General features: G+C 41.4%; 1 protein-coding gene across 6 annotated transcripts in view; it reads right to left on the bottom strand.

Annotated features, from left to right (window-relative positions):
* Nucleotides 1-25,690, bottom strand: part of Dgki (diacylglycerol kinase iota) — a 438,758-nt gene that overhangs the window by 126,780 nt on the left and 286,288 nt on the right. For 3 of the 6 annotated variants that reach the window (XM_051151727.1, XM_051151723.1, XM_051151722.1), the window contains one exon: nt 21,287-21,349. The exons of the other annotated variants lie outside the window; for them this stretch is intronic. In XM_051151727.1, the coding sequence (XP_051007684.1) occupies nt 21,287-21,349 (63 nt within the window). The remainder of the gene's footprint in view (nt 1-21,286; nt 21,350-25,690) is intronic. 6 annotated transcript variants of the gene reach the window in all.

Here is a 25,690-nt window from a genome sequence, read left to right as displayed (position 1 = left end):
AAACTGTATATGACCTAAATTTCTACATGTAAATTGTAGGACTCAGAAGTCTGTGTATGTAAAGGAAAAGTCTGCACATTCTGAGGTGGCAGGAGGAGGAGAGTGTGGGGTCGAGTGAGTTCTGGATAAATAGTGTTTGGAGACAACAGAGGATCAAAGGCCACTGAGCTCTAGTTGTTTTCTGTACTGTAGAGGCAAGAGGACTAGTGACCTTGTTAGAGCAGTGGTTGCCAAAAGTAGACCGAATTCAGAGAACTGTTGGCCAGTCCTTCCTTCTACTTCCGTGTGTAATACCCATCTCAGCCCCATCAGAGTCCTCACATATTTGCCCTCTGATTCCATCCAACACAATGTGTTCCCTCTGGAAACACTAAGTTCCAAACTGCCATGAAGCCCACTGCGATAAAACAGTAGTACCGAGTGTTTGGATAGAGTTTTCTAGATCCCAGGTGAATTGACAGATTGTTTAATTTCTTCTGCAGGACAATCAGCTAAGTAAAAACCAATCAACAATTAAATACACACACACATATGTATGATCGTGTCACTAACCAGCATTGAATTCTTTTATTCATCCACTCTCCTCTTGCTTTTAGCTCCCAACTTCTTACAGCTACTTACAACACACACCAATAGCAGCAGTCTTAAACCAAACCTTCTAGCTAAGCTACCCTGTGTTTTGCTTTCTATTAAATGCTGATTTAATGTTGGAAGGACCCTGATGTTACAGGTTGCCCAGTACAGACAGCCATTCTGAGCTCAGCGTTAGATGTAAGGCTCCCTTTCGCCAGCATTCTCTCTGGAGAGCATCCTTAGGCAGTTGTCCTTAACTATATCTATTGTGTGGAAGGGTGTAACAGTCAATTGTTGAGAGAAGCTAGGCGTCAAAGCAAAGTTCTTCCACTTCCTAGTTAATCTGTAAGTTGGTTTCCTCATAAGTAAGATGATGACACAGGATCAACCTCACAGGAACAATATGAAAGAAATCAGTGTGTGATGCACCTCAGAAAAGTACCTGGCATATTGTAAGTATCAGAGTTATTAGCTTATATCATTATAAAAATTACCCTAATAAGTTCTCTCCCAAACAAGAGTCTGCCTAACAATAGCATCTGCTACTTCCACACACTGGAAGAAATTTAGAACTGACACAGGACTCTCCCTGGACATTTCTAACAAGGGTCTTGGATGGTGTCATAACATTCCACACTCATGAATCTTCTCCCACTTGGTATTTCACAAAGCCAGCTAATGGCAAGTGAGTGAGTGGAAAGCTAAAACATAGGGGACAAAATGTGCATTGAAATGAAGTGAAAGCTGAGCAATTCAATTTTATCCCTATGTCACATTATATTAGTGTTCCATCACTGGCTGACTGAAGGTGGAGGACAACAGAGCTGTTCCCAGGAGTCTGGGGAATAGCTGCCATTAGTTTTCTAAAATTACCCTATGCCGAGGAAGTTAATAGAGCATAGAATAGATTCCTAGCTTGAGTATAAAGAAATATGCTTCCATGCCAGCATCTACAGGCACCCATACTTACTTTGGCATCATATCAAGAGTCCTAAACCTGACTTCCAGAAGACACTCAAGACTGCTAGAAGACAGCCAGAAATCTAGGAACTGCCCTTTCTAGTGAGGTAGTGATTGCAACCTGTCATTCAACTTGTACTTGGTTCTTTTATTAAATATTTTTTTATTTTTATATATACATTTATATTATTACACATATACACAATCAACTACCTACAGCAAGAAGAACCATGACACAATCAGAAATTATATAAATGTGACATTCAGAGTGTTTTGGCTATTTGTACTTGGCAGCCTTGAAGAAAACATCTTTCCTGTCTTGGTGCATGTGAAATTCTGAATGTAAATCAATATCTATTACATCTCATCATTATCAACTTAAAACATCTGTTTAGACCTAAAAACATCTTAACCCCTAAACAACTAAGCTTAATTGTAAAACTAAACCATCTGGTCTTCAGTCTCATCAGAGACTTGAGAAGGAATACAACTGATTACCTGAGTATGCCGGGAGTGCAGGTTAGTAGCTTTCCAAATGAGATGATGACAGAGTTCGCTACCTGAACAGTCACCCAAAACTCTCTATAATGTTGGAGCATCGTCTCCAGCCTTTTGGCCCAATATATCTGACAGACATATTTGTGAGGCAGGAACTATTGAGGATTCTGGTTATTACTACTGTATGTTCCTTCAGAGATGCTGATAGTGATCCCCCACGTGTGTGTGTGTGTGTGTGTGTGTGTGTGTGTGTGTGTGTGTGTGTTGCTATGAGTTGAACTCAGAGTTTCAAGCATGCTTGGCAAGTATTCCGTTACTGAGATACCTCCCCGGTCCTTTTGGACCCATATGAGGCGAGAGCTGAGGCCACTCTGGAGCTCCGATTATCAGACAACAAACCTTAGCATGATGAAAGTCCATTGACATGGAGACAAAGACCAAGTTCAGGGCTGCATTTCTATGAAGTCTGTTGACAATTAGAGACAGTGGGTGTTTGCAAAAAACTTTACTCAAAGACGTTAAGTATGTAAATCTTACTTTATGTTGCAGACAGGACCTTTGAAGTTATGTAACTATCCTACATGCTATACCTTGTGAATTTTCTGTTTTACTTAACATTTCTCGGATGGTTCACTGCAAGGGGCACCCCTTTGAAAAACTCATCATACAGGTGCATTGATTTTTATGCAGAACCAAAGAAGATTGGTTTTCTTTTTTTTTTCTTTTTTTTTTTTTTTGGTTTTCTTTACCAAAACAAAAGTCCATCACAACTCTGCCTCCTTCCACCTTCAGGCTTCCTTTAATAACAATAACAACAACAACAACAACAACAACAACAATAATAATAATAACAATAACAATAATAATAATAATAACAATAATAATAATAATAAATTTCATAATTCTTTCAAGTCATGCAAATGTGAAGTTCCATTTAAGCATAGTCTGGGTACAGTAAAGTGTGTTTCCAAGTATTTTCCTTTATTCTTTTTTTTCTTTTTTGGTTTTTGAGACAGTGTTTCTTTGTGTAGCCTTGGTTGTCCTGGAACTCACTCTGTCAACCAAGCTGGCCTTGAACTCAGAAATCTGCCTTCTTCTGCCTCCCAAGTGTTAGGATTAAAGATGTGTACCACCATGCCTGGTTTTCTAATTAATCTTTAATAGAAGTCACTGACTGGTACTTATTTTATCGAGGGTCTATAACGAAAATGTTAATTATTAGTGTGAGACAATAGCAAGAATGAATCATTTCCTCCCTGCAATTCCATAACCCAGAGTGTCACCTTGCCCATGTATCCAGGAAATATTTACTTGAGTCCTGGATGGCCCATGGCCATCAAGCTCCAGCACAGCTTGGCCCTGAGATTTAGCACTGCTGCCTTACAGTGGGCTTTCTCTTTGCAAGCCTGAGACAGAAGTCTGACATGGCTGTGCAATTCTGTGTTCTGTCTGACCTCTAGATAAGGAGAAAAATCTATGCAGAGTTATGATCTCCCCACCTATCACGGTACCTCAGGTGGGATCCACATAGATGAAAAAAGAACTACACTGACCACCAACTCTTCAGCTGTCGAGCGGGGCTTTATCTAAACACCATCATAACCAAAAGGTTCCTTTAGGAATCTCTAGAGATTGCTGGAAGTTTCCTTTGGACATTTTTTAAGCTGACATTGAAAATAACCTAACTACAGACACATCCAAGAAGGCTTTGTCAATAAAACCAAATCGAACCAAGGTTTCTGAGTAGAGGTGTAAAATGGAATTCTGACACCTACCAGTTCATACAGAGCGCTCATCTTCAGTTAGCTTCTGCCCAGAGGGTGAGCAATGCCGCAGGAACCCAAAATTGGGCAGAAGTCTTTGAATCTTATTAAGAATAATCCAAAATTACATTAATGAGATGGGTGGGCTGGCACATGCCTTTAATCCCAGCACCCGGGAGGCAGAGGCAGGCAGATTGCTGTGAGTTTGAGGCCAGCCTGGTCTACAAACTGAGTCCAAGACATCCAAGGCTACACAGGGAAACCCTGTCTCAAAAAACCAAACAACAACAACAACAATTACATTAGTGGTGGCTTGTCATGTGATCCTACTACCAGACACATGTTCCGGCACAATCCTAACAGGGGGTCCATTCTTCAGTATGGCGTGTGCTACATGGATTTATGTCAACCTGACACAAACTAAAGTCATCTAAGAGGAGAAAAACTTCTATTAAGAAAATGCCTCCTCCAGATTGGGCTGCAAGCAAGCCTGTGGAGGACCATCTTAATTAGTGATTGGTGTAGGAGGGCCCAGCACATTGTGGGTGGGGTCACCCCTGGGTTCTATAAAAACGAAAGCAAAACAAAACAAAATCTGGACCACACCAAACCCCAACATCTGCAGCACATCAAACCACCACATCTGCACTACAACAAACCACCACATTGGCACCACAACAAACTACCACATCTGCACCACAACAAACCACATCTGCACCACACCAAACCCCAACATCTGCACCACAACAAACCACCACATTGGCACCACAACAAACTACCACATCTGCACCACAACAAAGCCCCAACATCTGCACCACACCAAACTCCAACATCTGCAGATTCACCAGAGTCACGTTCACTTTGTAGGCTACTGAACAGGTGGCTGCCACACTCGAGTTTCCCCCTCCACAGGTTCACGGCTATGTCTTGTCTCCACTTCTCCCTTCTCCTCCATTTCCACAGGCGCAGTCCACCCTCAGTTCTCTCCCTAACTCACATTTTGGCAGCATTTCACACCGTGGTTAGCGCGGCTCCCAGGAGCTCTCTTTCACTTGGACTTCATGGAAAGCTGTCTTCTGACTTCCTACCTAAGTTTCTAGGGAGTTCCGTCTTTCTCTCTCGTGCCCTTCTCTTCTAAACATCTTTCTAAGACCCCCGCTTCTCTGATCCTTCTACTAAACCTCCCACAGACCAAAATACCACCATCATGCCAAGCCTAGAGGAGGCTCCTGGCAGCTAGATACCCCATTCCATTGCACACTGTTTGAAATGGAAACATGATCAGGATGAGAGAATTTTGTTTCCTCCCACCTGGGAAATCATCAGCTTTTTTGAGGCCAGGCTGCCACCACTTACAGCCATCTTTCTACGTCTCACAATATATAATAAGCTCTGAACATGTTAATAGTTATCAGACAACTGGAGAAGAATCTCTACCTGTGATTAGATACATCTACAAATTTTATCCTCATGGGAGTGGAGTCTCCTGGCCCTGCTATTTGTTAAGCTGGTAATTCAAGGAATCCCTTGACAATCTTCAAGGAAAAATGTCTTTAAGTACATGACCATATAATGTCGTGTGTTGGAAGAGCATGAAAACCGAGGAATGCCATGATGGGAGGTGAAGAAGAGGCAAACACATCAGAAACAAGGATGGCTCAGATTGCGATGTAGAAAAAAACATGCATTTTTTTTTTTTTTTTTTTGGTAATAGAGTTCTGCAGATTCAAAGAGCTGAGATGAAGAGCGGTTGAGAACAATACATCATATATTTGTAGGCTAAGGCACATTACACAATGAAAATGTTCTTATGTAACCCAATACCACATTCAATGAATATACACCAATGAAAATTAAATTAAAGGTTTGTCATAAGCACAATTTAAGAAACCATAGTAAGAGTTGGAACCAAGGTTGAGTGCAGAATTAAGTTCCTTTGCTTCCAACTTACCAGGCCAAAGTCATTTTCACCTTAAGAAGCAAATCCATTGTACTAAAAAATGTCTTAAAAGTCTAGGATCAAATGTTGGTTTGAGATACTTCTACAACTGCAGCGTGCAGTGGCAGTGAATGTTCTGTTGTTCTGACCGGAGGGAGAACCATGGGACTAAGGAGTTCTTGGGATGGAGCCAATGAGATGTAATGGGATAATGGGACTCAAACACCATCAGGATGACTGTAGCATCAGGATGACTGTAGCTCTCCTGTGCTCAGGATTAGACATTTTCTATGTCAGGATTCAGGGTCTATTTAGCAAACAAAAATCTCACACTTACTTGCTGTCTGAAAGGCTTCACTTGGCCTTACAACCCCAGACTGTTTTATTATCCTGTTAAATCATATTCACAACTGACAAATAGTGTTTCCTTTGGTGGAGAGATGTACGCGGTCAGGGGAAGTGCTATGATCTGTGTAGTTTTAAAAATGTCATTTCACAGAAGAAAATGTGTGGCCTTTCACACATACCAGAAAGAGCACTGGGACTAAGGTTACAAGTATAGGCAAGCATGGTCCCTTTCAAACTTCTCAAAGTCCTTGGGTGAACTAAATGGTGTTATCTGACTGAAAATGCCCAGAAAATCAGGCAAGATAAATTGCCATCTTTCTGTTGCAACACTTATTTTTTATTTTTTATTAATTTATTCATATTACATCTCAAGTGTTATCCCATTCCTTGTATCCTCCCATTCTTCCCTCCCTCCCATTTCCCCCTTATTCTCCTCCCCTATGACTGTTCCTGAGGGGGACTTTCTCCCCCTGTATATGCTCATAGGGTATCAAGTCTCTTCTTGGTAACCTGCTATCCTTCCTCTAAGTGCCACCAGGTCTCCCCCTCCAGGGGACATGGTCAAATATGAGGCACCAGAGTACGTGAGAAAGTCATATCCCACTCTCCACTCAACTGTGGAGAATGTTCTGCCCATTGGCTAGATCTGGGTAGGGGTTTAAAGTTTACCGCCTGTATTGTCCTTGGCTGGTGCCTTAGAAACTGTGGTACATATAACTATGGAATACTACTCAGCTATTAAAAACAAGGAATTTCTGAAATTTGTGGATAAATGGATTGAGCTAGAAATGATCATGAGTGAGTTAACCTAGAAGCAGAAACACTCAAATGGTATATACTCAGTTATATCTGCATACTAGCCCAAGGGGCATGTCCCACGAAAGCCTTCACTTACCAGGAAACTGGGACAGAGGGGAGGACGTCCTATTGGGACTCTAGATGAGAGAAGCATGGGAGAATAGCAAAGTAGAAGGATCCAGAGGGTCCTAGAAACCTACAAGTAGAACATTATGATAGGCAGATATGGGACCAGGGGTCTCGCTCAAACTAAGGCACCAGCCAAGGACAACACAGGCGGTATTTCTTATTTTTATACAAGGGAAAAAATACAGAAAAAGAGAACAAGAATTAAAGTTTGTTTGTTTGTTTATGACCAAAAATAGTGTATCGAGGCAATAAAAACAGCCAACAAACATGAAGCAGTAACAGAGTAAAAATCAATACAAGTATTGCTGTGTGCCGCTCCTCCAGAGGATCCTTGTGTGGCCATGGCAGGAGTGGAGGTCAGTTAAGAGCACTGGCTTTGGAAAGGATCGTAGACTCCAGGCCCATTGGCCTCACTTAGCACAGATGCAACTGCCAGCACTGTCTGTCTGAAATAATGCAGTCAAGGTGAGCCCTCACTGAAGCCCAGGCCATGCTGCTTAAACAGTTAGCTTCTAAACTTTGAGCTATGAATAAATAAATAAATAAATAAATAAATAATATTAAGGCCTTCTTATCTTTATAAAGTTACCCTGCCTTGACAATTTTTCTATAGTAAGAATGATTCATAGAGTCATCCTTTAAGCTCATTGGGTCAGGAAATATGGGAATGTGTGTATCGGGATGCGTGGTCCTATGGTCCTATGGAAATGGACCTATGGAAATGGTCCTATGGAAATGGTCCTATGGAAATGGACCTATGGAAATGGACCTATGGAAATGGTCCTATGGAAATAGACACTGAAAAATCCTATATTAGACCTGCTTCCCCAGGAAGATCAGGAGATCAGTGGAGAATAGTCCCTGGCTTTGTTCTAGATGAAGAAAACAGCAAGTCAGCACTGGCCAGACGTGGTGACTAAGCCTCACCGTCAGTTCGGCTGGGTTCCGAATCACCTAAGAGATACAGGGCCTCGAGGTGTGTCTGTCTCTGAAGGTGACTCCAGACGAATGAGAGAGCAAGATCTGCTCTCAAGTGGACGGCACTACCTTATAGACCAAGAAGGAGGAAGCCGGATGACCGCTGGCATAGTTTCCTTCTTGTTCTCACGCTGCCCAGATGTGAGCAAACAACAGCACACTCATCCCCGCCGCATCTGAACTACTGTGCTCGTCACTATGCCTTACCCACCAGGAAAGGCTGAGCTCTTGTCTCTGAGCCAGAGAAACACATCCTCTGTTAAGTTGCTTCCTCTCAGGTAGTTGACAAAGCAATGAGAAAAGTAACTAATAAAGCTGACAGCATTAATTGAAAAGTTGCCTAAGAAACATTCTTCTTAAACGCTTAAAAAGTATACATAAATATTTTATGTACGCTTAGAATATATTTATTTATTTACTTACTTATTTGTTTTTGTGTTTGTGTGTTTATGTACGTTTGGGCATGTGTGCCACAGCACATGTGTGGGATTTAGAGAACAATTATGTGCAGTCAGTTTTTTCTACTTACACCCTCAGGCAGGCATGGCAGGAAGTGCCTTTAGCAATTGGTCTACCTCACTGACCCAGAAAATATTTTAGAAACAGATTTAGAAATAGATGATCTAGCTATCAAATAAAGTTACTCTATCTTGACTAGTTGGGAACTAATGTTTTCTCTTCTTTGTTTTGTATTATTTCTTTGCTCCAGGTGGACAATTGTTTTCCAAAGTATTGAATGTTCAGTGCAGCAGATGCATGAACCAGTATTTTCTTCTTATGCCTTTTGCAATATACTCTCTTCTCATTTCATGCAAGTTATGACAGACCAGGAAAATTCAGTTGAATTCATCTAATTAAACTCAAACTCTCTCCCAGACAAAATGTGCCTTGTGGTTAATTACCACGTCAGTAACATAGCCCAGCCCCTAAAAAAAAAAAAAAAAAAAAAAAAAAAAAAAAAAAAAAATCAGGCTCCTGAACAGCTCAAAACAAACTGTTCTTGATATGTTCCTGTTTTTATCTGTGTCAGAAGGCATCTGGTACTTTATAGTACTGGAACAAAGAGTGAAATATATCTCTTTTGTTCTTAAATGCAGTAAATACAGTTGTAACATCCTAAGGTTTCTTTCCTGGAAGGAGAATCCATTTATAAATAAATCTGTTGTTCATGGAGATGACCTGAAAGAAGCCTTCCCTTTTCATTCACAGTCTCAATTCATTTCATGGCTGTTTCATTACAATAATGTCCTAGGAGTACAGATTTGAACTAAGTTTAAAGTGCCTCATGTTCAGCCACTTTATAGAAAATGAAATTGGAGACATGCCAGCAACCTCACTCTGAACCCATATAATGAATTCTGAAAATCTACTTACATAAAACAACTATTTCCTTCATACCCCTTTATACATTTTAATAAAGATTATTTTTAATAATTAAATGATGAGTGCAAGTGCTAGACATAAGACTCAGTCTTCAACCAGCTAGTGACACACACACACACAAACACACGCGCGCGCACACTTGCTTGCGCACACACACTTTCCCAAATTCAAGATGGCCCCTAAATCCCTGCCAATTTGACACATTCCTGTTGTGGTTATTCAGACCCCAATTTCAACTTCTCCTGACAGAAGACATGTTATACAGAAAAATTGAAACCATGACTTTGTGTTTACTGACTTTGAATTTTATTTCCCAGCACAGAAAAATCAGATCCAGGCTCTTGGACATACTAGCTAAACAGTCACTCACTGAACTACACCTCCCAGTCATAATTTATTTTTATAGTTTAAAAATTGTATTTGTGTGGGCCAGCAGAAGGGCTCAGATGGGAGGTAAGGGCACTTACTGCCAAGCCTCTGCACCTGAGCACTGTTTCTTGAGCCCATACTATGAAAAGAAAATCAGTTCCCACAATGCTCTCTAACCGATGTGATTGCACATGTGCACAATACCCTCAAAATAAATAAACAACACAAAACCCCACAAAATATATTTGCTAAAAAACACACATAAATTATTCTCACTCCTTTTCCCCTACCCAGTAAACAGATTTAGCTCATGTATGATTCCAAAACCTTTTCAAGGGTTCTTATGCTGGAGATGACTTTGACAATGGCTCTTTATGCCCTACACACCCAAGCCAGAAAAACCAGCCCCAAATATTCACCTTCCTCGTGAAGCGGACTTTTACTATATAAAAAGTGCTGAGTCCTAAGATTGTTCATCCACCCACATAGATATGAATAATTCACCTGTAAATATAGATGTGAAACGCAACGTAGTATAATACCCAGCATCCAGGGAATCCTTAATGCACTGGTCCTTTACATAAGTGTACTGGATCCTGAACCCTGTACTGACCTCAGCAATAGGAGGGCATAGACGCCAACCCTCACTGCAGAGGGAAGCATGACCCTTCCCAGTGAATTTGATGCTGACCCTCACTGCAGGAAGAAGTACCCAGGACCCTTCCTGGCAAAGCCCGATGCTGACTCTCACTGCATCTAGATGCATGGGTCTCTTTCTAAACCTTCTCCAAAGAACCAAATATCTAAAATGTGTAAAACTGAATTGCTAATAACACACATCCAATTTTTACTTTAAAAGCACATGTGATGCAATTGGATTATAATGTGTAACTCACACACATACACACATTGGAAATGACCGGTGTTTGGATTTAGGACAGAGATCATCTTAGTGCTATGGAGGACAGTCTTTACTACTATCCTCGAAGCAGACAGGCCTCTGTTTAAATTTACTTTAGTGACTGGTAGTACATTAGAAAGCAAGCTTCCTACCATTTGTTCTCAGTTTTTTCATCAATGAAAGAAGCATGATAGTATTCGTTACCCAATGCAGTTATTAAGATGCTAGGCTGGTCACAATCTAAGATGCTTAACCCAGTGGAAGTATATACCACCTCTCTGACCAAGTATAAACACCCACGTGGGTTCTTGCACCATGATAAGGCCTTAGCTAAGCTTTCCAAGGCAGTACGGAGCCTAGCCTCCTGTTCAGGATCCAGAACCAATAAATAAATAAATAATGAAAGAAAGAAAGAAAGAAAGAAAGAAAGAAAGAAAGAAAGAAAGAAAGAAAGAAAGAATAAAAATAAAATAAAATAACACTGCAATCCCATGACCAATCTTGTTGACATCTCCTCTTGGGGCAAATTTTAATGGGCTTTAGAGCTGTGCCTTGAATTTCCTATAATAGAACTTCAGGGCTGATGGGAATCCCAAGGATCAACTGTATTTTCAAAATTGTCTTAAAAGCAAAACGCAAAAGGATGATTATTCCATGGCCTGTGTTGTACAAAGGCAGGGGTGTCCAGATGCTTAAATCAGAAGCGTGTTGTCATGGGGGAAAGGGGTGTCAAGTTAGGAGGGAGACCTCACTGTCCCTGCCCTTCTGTCATGACGTCTCCCTGAGAGGAATGAAATTGAGACAAAGGGAAGAAACTCTATGGGAAATATACATAAAATAAAGACCAAAGAAGGCTGTTATTTGGGTTGCAGCCTGGGCACTGGCTTGGAGGCAGTCTCATGAGTTTCCCTTTGACATATCCATCATGGGAGCTAGCAGGGAAGGGTGGCAGAGGGCAAGCACAGGAAAGCATGACTGTGCTGCCGTGATGAAGAATCAAGGAATGGTGGGCAGGTAGAATGAAGTGACTGGGCACATAACACATAAAATGTGAGAGTGTCAGGAGAGGCAGGAAGGAAAAGGTGGGAATGGGCAAAGCTTGGCAGATTCTTCGGCGTAGAGGATTAGAGAGCAAACAGCTTGGCTTTCCAGAAAGTATGAAACTAACCCTGTCTGACCGTCTGACCCTGGACTCCAGTTTCTCTCAATTCTATAAACAGAGCTGTTCTCACCTGATCTCTTAAAATAGAAGCCTCTTGGCTCCTCTTATTTTTGTAGAAGTGACGCAGGCTCACTAAGATTATACGGAAAAGGCTCTCCGACCCTACGCTTCAGAGTTAATTGTACAAGGATATAATAAAAATAACAGTTGTGAGCAAACTACCAAACATGTTTGGGGTGCCTAAACTTTTTAATACCCCCCAAAACTGTTTTGCTGTTGTTGTTGTTGTAGCCAGAAATATCACACAAATTTTAGCTCAGCTGGCCAGTGAGTGCCACTCACCCTGAGGGTCTCGTTAAGTTTTGTGCATTTTCCATTAAGACCTTGATCTGTGGAGTCAAATCATGTCTTCAGGACCATCCATTTACATCAGAGGCAAGCCAGACGGATCACAGAGGCATGCATGTAGGTTTCTGTGTTCTGTCCAACAGTATCTGTGCTTCTTCCTGATACCGTTCTTGAAGTAGGGGAGTTTATGGAAGGAAGGAAAAGAAAAGCTGTTCTTCCAATTATACGTCTTATTTCCTAATTAGTGGGTCAGGGCTCTATGAACAAGGCAGGCAGATGCTCCATAAAACATGACACGAGGGTAAGGAAAGGTTGGGAAGGCTTTGATGTGGCCAGCTGAAGAAGACAATCACAGTATTTTCTGATGAGTTGTGGAGATGAACTTCCTTCCTTTTTAGAGGCACGCAGACATTAGCCCACAGACGGACTGTTTGTTCCCTTCAGTCAGAAAGACTGAAGGTACTCGCTTCTGTGTCTGCAGTTTCTCAGCTATGGAATTCTTAAATCCAACCCAAAACAGAACCTCTAAAATGACATGGTAACAATCTCGTCCCCTCTCTCTGTCAAAAACCTTTACTTTCGCAAGGAAAATCCATTTGCTTTACTCCTTTTCCGAGAAGCCTTCATTTATCAAAATCAATTTTGCAAAGCTGAATTGCATTCAGCCTGTGGTCAAATATGACAAGTTACACTGTCCTTCTGAGTCTGTGTCTAGCTCTGCTTTCCCTAAGGCAGCAAAGAAACCCACACAAGTTAGCATCAGGCCGACCCTGTTTGCGTCTGAATTATAACATTGGTATAAATATAACTTTGGATGGTGCGTGACATTTAACATATGTCAGTGGCAGTCAGGATGCCCTGGTGTCCACAGAGATGCTTTGTTGCCTTGAGCTGTGATGTGTGCTGAGTAGCTGAAGTGGGAAATAGGAAAGACTGGGGACAGTAGTCCCGGGGACAGGAGAAGCTCTGGACCTGGTAGAGGGGGCACGGGCGATCGTACAGAAGAAAGGCTGTGGACCATTCTTTCTCCCTAACCAAATAAAGCAGCGAGGCAGCCATAAGGGACCTTTGGGAGGAGAAACCCAGCAACAGACCGGGGAAGGAGGCCAGCATTCAGCTATCTCATCCCCGCCGGTGAGCTTCCTCACTGCCTCCCTCCCACACACCATAGCTGGACTCCCAGCAGGCGGCATCCAACCTGAGAGTGGATGCCAGGAGCAGACAGGAAGGGTCCTGGGAGAAAGCATGGGCTCCAACTTGAGGTCAAGAAAAGATCACCTCAGAATGCTGACTCACTGAAAAGCAATCGCTCTTTTCAATTTTCCCCCTTCATCCTCTCACACGTAAGGTTTGGGACACTTCACTGCCATGGTAGCCATCGTGACAAAAGCATTGAGGTAGCTAAAACTGCTAACTTCTAGGACAGGATTTCTTTTCTTCTCTCAGGAACTGTGATGATGCCCAGGGGGTGCAACCAACCTGCCTTGCTTCTGTTTCTCTTTCTGGCACAGTACTAGGCACAAGCACCATTGCAGGAAACACGCATCATAGGGAAGTCACTGAAGTTTGACTTTTCTGGTAGAAGGACTAAGAGAGGAGTGACTTCCAAGGAAGAAGTTGAGAAATCAGCTTCACAAAGGTCTCTGTGCTGCACACAAGATCTCTCTCTGGGCTGCATCTACGTCAACAGTGGAGGACAGACCTTGTCCGAGTCCTATACTGGTGACATGTCGACCAGTGGAAGAACATCAAGAAACATTTGGAAACAAGGTAGCCATTGCAGCCACAACTCTGAGGACAATCAGAACCTGTGACTTGAACTGCATCATGTGAATTGTCAGGGGCGGGGGAGGGGACAAATAGATGAAAAATACTTGAATTCTGTAATGAGCCAGAAAAAGATTAAACAAAACAAACCAAATATGAGCAGAAGTAACAAAGGGAAAAATTTGACTACATTTCAAACAGAAGAACAATCAGGCAGGCCAATGTAAGCAACAGACAATTTATGGGCATGGGAACTCTGCCAAGGCTACAAAAACTTCAAAAGATAAACTGAATTACAAATGTCGTGAATAAAAGACAACTGTCCCCACAAACTCCACAGAAATAAAAGAGATGTTATACATGTTAATTGCCAATATACAGGAAACAGACAAATGCTTTGAAAATATCAAACAACTATACAAAATTCAGCAAGGTAAAGATAAATAATCCCAATAGTTCTAGAGATTCCTAAATATTTTTATTTACTGCTCAAAGGGTTATTTATTATTTTTATTTTGTGTGTTAAAAACTACTACCTGCCTGCATGCATGTATAAATAGCATGTTCTTGCCTTGTGCCCAGAGAGGCCAGAAGAAACTGTTGTGTCCTCTGAAACTGAGTCACAGGCGGTTGTAAAACCAGGTCATCTGGAAGAGCACCATGTGCTCCTAACTGCTGACTCTCTCTCTCTCTCTCTCTCTCTCTCTCTCTCTCTCTCTCTCTCTCTCTCTCTCTCTCTCTCTCTCTCTCTTTCTCCAGCTCCTTTGACCTACAGTTTGCCCCATATTTGACTACATCCCCCAGATGGGGAAGCCTAGTGGCACTCAGAGGAAGGATAGCAGGCTACCAAGAAGAGACTTGATACCCTATGAGCATATACAGGGGGAGGAGGTCCCCCTCAGTCACAGTCACAGGGGAGGGGAGTAGGGGGAAAGTGAGAGGGATGGAGGAATGGGAGGATATAAGGGATGGGATAACAATTGAGATGTAATATGAATAAATCAATAAAATGTTAAAAAAAAAAAGGTTGAAAGAAAAATCCTGATGCCCTAATGATTTCACTCACTGACAAATTCTAACCAATGAATGCCAGAATCTATTGCAAACAAAACAAAACAACCAACAAACAAAACACAAGAAAAACCCTTCACAGATAGATAACACTTCAACAGAAGGAATGTACAACTGAGCACAGAGAAATGGCTCTACAGTTGAGAGTCTGGCCGCCTTACCAAGAACCTGGGTTGGGGTCCTAGAACCCACCAGGCTGCTCACAACCATCTGTAATTCCAATCGCAGGAGATAGAATACCCTCTTATGGCCTCAGTTGCCACCAGGAATGCATGTGGTACACAGACGTACATGCAATCAAATACCTACACATAAAACAAAGCAAATTAATGAAGGATCTCTAACAATTAACCTTACAGTGAAAAAAAAAAATTTAGTAAAGTCAACAGCAAAGGAAATGATCACTCTTATTATCAATATCATACTAGAGACCCTAGCTGATACAAAAATGCAAAAGAAATACAGGCATACAGACTGGAATAAACTAAGGCAAGCTATTTTAATTATTAGGTCAGAGGATGTCACCAAATTCAACGTAAAAAGAGTTCTTAAGCTGGGCCACAGTATCTAAGGTCAATGCATAAGAATCCACATTATTTTTATAGACTATCAGTGAGAAACTGAAAATCAGCACCTTTAAAATGACAAAAAATATCATTAAAATCTATTTAAAAAATGAAATAACTAAGTGCAGATCCATTAAAACATGCACAAATCTGTATATTGAAAGTTACTATAATGATGGAGAATTAAAAAAAAAATTCCAGGATTACAAGGCTCAGTATAGAAAAACAAACAAACAAAACCAGAACCTTAAGAGTTTCTATATTGGCCTACAGATTCAGTACAATTCCAATCAAAATACCATTAAGACTTTCAAAAACATAAGCAAGCAGCAGATGGGACATCTGTATTAACTCCCTTGCCCCATCTAAGGCTTAGTGAAGACCACAGAAGAGGAGGTGGAAAGAACAGAAGAGCCGAAGGACTGGGTGGAAAACATTCTGTCCTGTGGAGAGCACATGGCTATTGCACACATGCATGAACTCACAGCAGCTGTGGTTACCTGCACAAGACCTGTATAAGATCATGCCAGTTAAATTCCAGCATAGATGGTGGAGGAGTTCCCAAGGCCCCACTCCTTGCAGTGTCAAAGGATGGTTGCTGGTGGAGACTGGGGCATTGCTCTTTAGGGTACGGTCACTGGTGGGTTGCCCATGTCCCAGTGGATGATCCTACATCCTAATTGGACTCAATGAGCTACACAGAAGGAAGAAAAAAAGGAAAAGAGGGAGGGAGGGAGGGAGGGAAGGGGACAGGGAGGAAGGGAGGAAGAGAAGGAAGGAGAGAAGGAAAAAAAGGAGGGAAGGAAGGAAAAGAAAAATAGTAGAGCATATCGTTGAGAGGAAGGTGTGTTAAGAGAGCTGAGAGGGAGAGGAATGAGTGGTGGGTGTGATCAAAATATTTTGAATATATGCATGAAAATTTCAAAGAATAAATAAAAATACTGTTTTAAAAATAACTGACCATGAAAGAAAGATAAAGGAAAAGAGAGATGGCCCTGAATCCAAAGTAGTTTCCTCTCTGTATAAGACCATTAATAACTTATAACCACCTCCCAATTATAGTTTAGCTTTACAATAAAGCTTAGTTGGTAATGGGATAAGATGTTTTTAGATCAATACAGATGATTTAAGTTAATAGAGATGAGATATGATAGATATTGATCATTCAGAAATTTAGACCCAACAAGATAGGAAAGATGTTTACTTCAAGTTTGACAAATACAAATAGCCAAATCACTATGAATGTAACATTTATATAACTCATGATTGTCTCATGGTTCTTCCTGCTGTATGTAGTTCATTTTAGTCATGTGTAATAATATAAATGTGTATGTTAAAAAAGAAACATAATGAAAATGCAAAGGAGAAAATAACTGACCACTAAAAGGATTATTATACAAAGGATTATTATAAGACTGAAAACAGAAAAGGCACACACAGCAAGATTATTTGAAAGGCCTGGGATAAAGAATAAGCACCAAATAAATTCAACAGGCAGAAAACAAGCAGACATTTAAAAAGTAAATAAAGGGCTATGGACCTGGCTAAGTTAATAGAACGCCGGCTTAACAGACACAAAGCCCTGGGATCAATTACTAGCATCAAATATACCCTATCAGGTGATACGCCCCTGCCAACCCACTCCTCAAGAGGGAAAGGCAGGAGCACCACATTTTCAAGGTCATTCTTGGCTATATAGTGAATTGGAGGCCAGCCTAGGCTATATGAGAGACCCGCTCAAAAGCCAGCCAACAAGCCAACAAAAGCCAAAAGACTTGAACATTTCATAAAGAGAGTAAGAATGTGGAAAGATGTTCAGTCACTCAGTCCCTTGCGAACACAAACAAAACTATCATGTGACAAAATCACACTAGAGATTAATAATTAAAACCGATGGCGCCACTGAGCACCAGCAGCAGTAGGTTGTGATGAGAACTATCTAGTGTCACTGAGAGAAGGGCAAAATGGCGAAACCACTCAGAGAACAGTTTTCCATTTGCTCCCCTATTAAGGAAACCAAATCTACTTGCATGTGGATCCAACCATCTCATTCCTAGAGTAATGAAAATTTTTGTTTATAGAAAATTTACTTCTTAAAAGGTTTGAGCCATCTTAGCCACCATTTTAAACTGGCAGTAACCCAGGTATCTTTCAGTGGGTGAATGAAAACTGCCACAGAGTGGAATGCAGCTCAGACATAAAAACCAATGAATGACTGATGCATGTGACAACATGGATAAACCTCAAGGATGTTATGTTCAGTCAAAAATGTCAGCTGAAATGGATTATGTACTGTTTGATTCTGTATTTGTGGAACTGTCAAAGCCACACATCTGTGGTGATCAGTGGCTGTTAGACTTTGGGTGATGAGAGTTAAGTGATGACAGTGGGGTGGATTACAGGCCAGTATTGCAGACGAAAATTAGTGACATGATCTGTCTCCCAGGGACAGTGATGGTTATACGAATTTACACTTGCTTTAAAACTCATGAGACTGCACCAGAAGTAACAGTGTTGCTGCGTGTTAATTTTAAATAGTGATAAAACACAACCCACAGCGACAAATACCCAGTAAAAGGCTGCCGACATAGAAGGACAACTCAGATCTCTCTGTTTGGAGTCTCTTCATGCTGTATTGTAATTTCATTGTAGCCAACTCAATTAGGTCTGTGGCTGGTGTGTTCATTTCCTTGGGGCAGAAACATAGCTTTTGATCTCAGTGTCATATCCCAGAGTATCTGGTGTGTGAAGTAAGTAGCGTTGAAAGATGAAAATGGTGAGTCAAGTGTAAATGGATCACATTATTTCATTTTTATGCCGGAAGAGCAAGAAGAAAATGTTACCCAATGAAAAATGTTACCCACCTAATGGGTGAAAGAAATTGAGAGAGCCTCATTTTGAGGTTTCATATGCTTTTTTAGCAGATACTAAATTAGAGCAACTGGCTGAAAGATTTAACACTATTATCCATAATTTAAGAAATGCAGCAGGCACGTAACTAGTGATAACTACTTCCTATTAAGACACTTAATTACATAGAGGCTATTAATTTTTAAAGCTACAATATAGAGGATGTACATACGTAAATATTCTTGGCTTAGTGTTGCTTCATTTGGTGAATGGAGCATTAAACAGTTTTACTTAAGAATCCATCAGTTCATCCGTGGCCATAAAGGACCAAAATATTGCATAATGGGAGGGGCTAGGGATGGCTCAGGGGTTAAGTACATGCACTGCTTTTGTAGAAGACCAGAGCTCTGTTCTCAGCTCCTACATTGGGGTGGCTTAGAACCACCTGTAACTTCAGCTTCAGGGGATTCAATCATCTTCTTCTAGACTACACAGGCACCTGCATTCATGTGCACAACCTCCAACACACACACACACACACACACACACACACACACACACACACACACACACAGACTTTAAAAATAATAAAAATAAATCTTAAAAATATTCCATAGTGCTGAAATGTTGTGTGTTTGGAATTTAGTATTAGGTCATGACTCCTAACAATCTATGTGTTGACTTCTTATCACCACATTTATTCTTGATTTCCTCAAAAAGAAAAAAAGCCATCAGGAAACTAAAGAAAAGGATGCTTTCCAGAAAAGGGGTACTTCAGGTCAGCTCAGAGGGAAAGTGTTAGATTTAGGAGCAACAGAGCAGCCCCTCCAAAGATCCAAAAGAGCATTTATTTAAAACATGTTCTGACAGAAACAGAAAACCGAGCGATCTCAGTTTGGGATACCAGGTCTGGATGATGGGTCAGTTGAGGGAGCAAAGCAATGTTAGTGAGCTAATCATGTCTGGGCCTCTCAAATAGCAGCATGGCTAGAACAGGCTAAGTCACAACTGTTCGTGATGTAAAGGCACAAAACGCATCACTGTGCTTGGACTTGTCCTCATGGTCATGGTCCACTGGAGATGGTTCTACCACCTGGCTTTTATATTCCACCCAGCTGTACTAACTCTTACTACACAAATGGCTCCATCTGCCGTGTAGAGATGTGACATCCCTGTGCTGTAACAGCATGACACGAACACAGAATACTTTCATATCATTGCTACAGGTTTTAAGTAGCCACACCTACTGCGGGCTACTCTATGGGAATGAATACCTCACTGTGGCACACCAACTCCTGCAATACCAAATAGACAGTCCCACTTAAGACACAACGTCCAAACAACCGTGTTAGGGAAAGGAACTCAACCACTCTCACATCCCCCTTCGGTTGCTGACATTCTCATTTCTTTGATTTGAGCCCGTGGAGCCACCGAGAGCATGATCAGATGGCTGACAGCCAGGCTTTGAAGACAAGTTTACGGAGGAACCTACAGAGTGGGGAATTTTACCCTCGAAGTGCCAGCAGAGTGGGAAAGAAATACCGTTTTCCTGTTGGGTTTTGACTGTTCAATTATAAGCCCCATGTTCCATGCAGGCACACGGTGGTTGTGCCAATGATTACTAGAGTCTGCAGAATTAAATAGTGCCTGGCACTCACTCAGCCAGGGGAAAAAAGAAACACTTCTCAGCTAATATATATTTCTAATGAATGGGATCTATAAGCCAAAATAAGATTGAGTAACTAAATTTTAGGAAGTACTTGGTAACACCTCTAGAGTTTAGATTTTACACAGTTCTTCATATACACATATTTTCCTACTCACTAACCTCACCATCTAACTATGGCTGGGTCTCACAATACTCTGCCTGGGTCTGTGAATATGTCTGGAACGCAAAGATTCATAGGGATATATTACCAACTACTTCAAGTATGACAAATCTGGAGTGGGATTATATACACATAGAGAGTTCAGACACTGAAAACCAACTTAAACTTCAAAAACTATATCAGACTCATTCATCAACAGTGAACTCCAATGAGGTGTGACTTATTCTGAAAGCAAGAATCAGGGAGAAATTTTTTGAAAGGGTGATCTCTCTGCTGGGTCTTGAGAAATGCACAGACTCCAGACAGATGGAAGGCAACATGAGTCTAGAAACCTCGTTGCCTGGGTTTAAATCTCAGCCTATGACTTGTTAGTCTGTGACCTTGGACATGTATGCAGCAGAGAGTGCTCTCACATACACATACTTGAGGCTCAGACACAAAGTGCCTAGCACAGTACTTGACACCAAAATAAACAGTAGGTAATATATATTATACGGAGACAAATCAGTGTTTAGCACCAAAAAATGCAAAAGAAAAACACTAAAAATCATACTTCCATTTTTTTTTCCGTTTCACTGGATTACATTGAGCATGAACCGCTAAACATGCACAGTAATAATTTCTGCTAACTAGGGATGCTCAGGGCCATTGATTATTGTGCAACAGCCATGGCACAAAAAATGAGCTCCCCACATAATGTTAGGGCCATAAGCGCTTCCTCAGATAGATCTGTTATGGTATTGGTCTAACTGTCCTATCAGACTCTGAAAAACAGTGATGCTTAGCATAGCTGTTACACCTACCCACATAGCCAAGAGCCTGGAAATAGTTCATAAAAAGATGAAAGTGCAGACGCATGGTGGGTGGAGATATACAGAGCACAAAGAGCTCTAATACTCTCCGTCTGTGTCACAATAGGGGTGTGAGAGCATCTACAATTAGATGGCTCCTTCATCCGAGCGGCAGACCTGTGGAGGAAAAGGACGGCGTAGGCCATCAACCCCTGAGAAGAATTTGGGGACTGAGGGTCCAAACAGAAGGGCACTGTACTCACATGGTGAAGGAGCCGGGGGGAGCAGACACTCGCCGCAGGTCCGCAGCTTGCACCTGATGAATGCTAGAGGCAGCAGGGAATGGGCAGCGAAGACAGAGTCAGCAGGACAGCGTGGACAAACAAGGAACAAGCCGGGGAGAAAAAGAGAGACACACAAAGTTTAAACAGAAATTAAATGAGCGCATCACCAACAGCAATGAAAGGAAAAAAAAAAAAAAAAAAAGGAAATCAAGCCAGCCATGGAAATAATCCAGAGAAGCCGGTGATAGCAATGAAGCCAACAGGACACATGGAAGCGGCTAGTTCCAGGCAAGCCACATACTGGAGCGCAGGGCCAAGGCAAGAGGGTGGGCTGTGGGTACAGGATGCATTGTCAGTGACACCTTTGCTCCAGGACATTTGGGACAACTCAAGGGCAGAGGCACAGGCTTCCATAGGAGAGTAGGAAACAAGCACACCGGCCCCTCCCCGAGGAGGTGAGCCAGTTTCATCCTTGCACCTTGTCTTTGAGGTCCCATCAGAGAGCTATCTTGAAAAGAGGGACTCAGTAACCTTGAGCTTCCTTCAGCTAAACAGCAAGAGCTTTCTGAGAACCCCCCAGCAGTAGCTTCAAACACCCCATTTTCACCTAAAGTTCAGCCTAAAGTTCACCCATAGTCTAGGTACAAAGGTAAAACCGTGAGCAACTCCCCTTCATTCTTTTGTGATGGAGAGAGTCCACAAATGCTATTTAAAAATAAGACATTACACAATTTAACAAGCTGAGCCCACAAACTCATCCTCACTTCTGTACATTCACCCTCTTTTCCGCTCTCATTTAAACATCTCTAAGTGCAGGCCAATAGCTCCCCAGAGTCTCAGTCTACTAGGTACATATATTATCACATAAGGTCGCCTATGACTTTACGCCAGAGTTCTGGCCAGGTTATCTTCAAAGACTCTCTGTAAAAAAAAAAAAAAAAAAAAAAAAAAACTAATAGTACCCCTCAGTGGCCCAGGATGATGGATCCCAGTTGCCCAGTTCAAAGTCAGCTGGCTAGAGCTCTTGCCTTTGTACAAAATGACCCCCTTTCCCAATTGCTAACAAAGTTAAAGGAACCAGCTCAAGAGTTCCCTTCCACACCAGTGAGTTTCGGCTTCTAATCGCTTCCACTGGTGCTTCCCAATACAGAACTTCATGAAATGCATCAGGCTGTCCTGTTGTCAGGATATTAGTAAAAATCCTAGACAAAAAAAAAAAAAAACATTCTCTGTGACATTTTGTGGAGAAAATATTTATCTGGCTTCATAGTCTATGTAGATTCATATGCTATAATAAAATAAAGTATGGTCCCCTTCCAATATGGAGCTGGTGAACACATTTTATTTTGTGTATACAAATAAAAGTGTTATTATTTTTCTGGTAAATATTTTTCCTTTCATAGGAAATGCAGGCAGAGTGGCATCATGAGGGTACTACTACTTAGCTGTTGCTCATGGAGACTCCTTCCAATTAGCCACATAATCAGATCTGAATGATTCAATATTTGTCCTGCATGTGTAATAAAATATCCTCAAGACATTCTATATTGATAAGATTTTACGTAGCCGTTACTTTGTTCATCGTTTCCAAGAAATGTAGCAGAAATATAAGTATACTGAGATCTACTTGTGAGTCACCAATTCGATATGTGAGCATGTCAGAGGCGATGACAGGTCCTGGGCATGTAGGGCCTCCCCATGGAACCGAGCAGAGACCAGCAAGCAGATGACGGAATCATGGTGTTGGCAGATGATGTGATGGAAACGGGACCGGGAGGTATAACTAACTGCTAGAATTAGCTAGAGGATGGTTCTTGGAGAAAGTGATATGTGAGTTGGGTTTTCCACCATGAGCAGGACTACTGACAGATGAAAGGAGAAAGGGAGGCCACTGAGAGAAGACGACCCAGGAGCAAAAGAATAAAGATGACGAAAAAAGGCTGTATTTCCCTGGGACAAAGGAGATCAAGATGAAGATGGAAAGGATCAAAAACACCTGGGACGAGAGGGAACACAAGCTTTCCACTTTTAGAAAGACCATTCGTGGTGGCGCACGCCTTTAATTCCAGCACTTGGGAGGCAGAGGCAGGCGGATCGCTGTGAGTTGGAGGCCAGCCTGGTCTACAAAGCGAGTCCAGGACAGCCAAGGATACACAGAGAAACCCTGTCTCGAAAAACCAAAAAAAAAAAAAAAAAAAAAAAAAAAGAGGACCGTTCTAATCAACGTAGTAGAAAAGACATCTTTCTGAAGAGGGAGGGGCAGCGAGGCAATCTGGGCAATGAATCGGTTGTAAGCACACACTAGCCATTTCCTAGTGAACAGAAGAGATGGTGTGCATCAAAGATCTGAGTGACGAACTGAAGATGGGTTTCAAGGAGAGCGCTAGCTGGCCAGCTGGATGTAGGAAAGTGGGGGCGAGTCAGAGGCATGATGAATGAGCACACACAGGTGGGCATCAGACTGGTGTGGACGGGACAGAGGGGATGCACAGGCACTAGAGTTAAGGGTCTGGTTTTTAGTCGTATCCTAGTATCTTAGTAATCTGAGGTTGCCGCAAAACCCCACTAAGGAAGACCTGTCAATTACAGTGTTTGAGAAATAGTCTTTAGTTTTGGGAAAGAGTCAAGACTGAAGTCACAGATCTGAGATTCAACATCTCAAAGAAAGAGCAGATGTGTGAGACACAGCAGCATTCAAGGGAAGAAGGAGGAGGGGGGGAGGAGGGGGGGAGGAGGGGGGGAGGAGGAGGAAGAAGAAGGAGAAGGAGAAGGAGAAGGAGAAGGAGAAGAAGAAGAAGAAGAAGAAGAAGAAGAAGAAGAAGAAGAAGAAGAAGAAGAAGAAGAAGAAGTAGTTGTTATTTAGGGAAGCTTTAAAATAGCAAGTCTTCCCAAGTAACATGGATGAAAAGAGCCCAGTTCCTTAGATGAACCAAGCAGCTACTATCCCTTCATGGAGAACACATGCACACATGCCTGCACACAAACACACATATGTATACATATGCTCACACACAAAGGTCTGTGCCTTTAAAAATCTTAGGACATTGGTTGTCTTCCATTTCTAGTAAGAAAAAAATGCAGGCAGACTAAGCAAAAGAAACAGTTGTAGTTTATTTTTTTTAAAGCAAGAAATATAGCAAGAAAGGAAGGAAGGAAGAAAACAAAGAAGGAAAGAAAACGGGAGTCAGAGAGATAAAGGAGTAATGTGACTTTTAAATATCTTTCCCATCACACAATAATGGACAAGACAGAAGTCCAAATGGATGGAAGGTTAAAGAAAAAAATCTTAAAAACCAAGGTTGACTTTGAACTTGAAACTCTACTTGAAAATACAGAGAAAGAATTTAGATCCAAAAGAAGGAAAGAGAGAAAGAAATGCCTTATAATGAAATAGACACAATCTAACTACAGAGATGAAAAAAAATGATTAAGGAGAGAGAAATCCAGGCTTAGTGAACAAGTATGACATGGTTCCCAGGTTTACTCCTTTTTCTTTGAAAAGGTACTCTCAGGACTGGTTTCTTTTGACTATAGTGTTGAATAATAATTTTATATATAGCAATTAAATTGTTTCTTATTTTTCAACTTTTAATTATTTTTTGAAAAATGAATAGTGTGCTCTGACTGCCACTGTGTGTGGGTCCTGCATGTGCCTTGGGTCTGTTATCATGGGAACACAGTCCATTAGGAAGTGTAAGATTTTTTTTAGATGAGGCTGCTCTTGGAGGCCTGTACAGTTGTGCAAGAAATGTCATGTGCATGCCTCACACGCCATGAGGACAAAACAAAACAGAAAACTGTGCGTGTTTATTTTGCTCGTAAATGAAGCCAATGGTCCTAATGAGCAGGATTACTTAGAGAAAACAAATTCTGTTTTTGACAAGAGCATAAAAGTTGTTTGAGACTAAACACTTGAAAAGTTTTACATCTACGAAGGTCATGAGACCCTATTCTTCACTTTGGTGAACATACACTCGGTGAGCTGTATTCTTCCTTTTCCACAGATGATCTACAAGTGACCTAGGCACCTTGGCCACTGTGTAAGCTCAGAGGTAGCTTCCCATTCGTTACTTATTAGGTTTTTGCCCAACCGGTGTGTCATGGTTTGACTAACATTTGCAGAATATGGAGACCCACGCACAACTGTTGACATCTCGTCTTTTTTTTTAACATATAAAATCAACAAATGCGTCTTCAGCCTAGAAGAAGGAAAAGGCAGCAAGGACGGAAAAGCGTCAGCAATGCACCAGGAGTGGTTTTTATTTATTTATATATATATATATATATTTTTTTTTTGGCCAGCTGCAAAATGTAAATAAAGCAAGAACTATCAACTCAGAGTAAAGGAGTAAATGGAAGCTCCAGGGAACAACCAGGACAGGG

The sequence above is a fragment of the Acomys russatus genome, chromosome 10, assembly GCF_903995435.1.
Source record: "Acomys russatus chromosome 10, mAcoRus1.1, whole genome shotgun sequence".
Classification (NCBI taxonomy): Eukaryota; Metazoa; Chordata; class Mammalia; order Rodentia; family Muridae; genus Acomys; species Acomys russatus.
The sequence above is the reverse complement of the archived record's forward strand: the minus strand, read 5'-3'. Positions and strand labels throughout refer to the sequence as shown.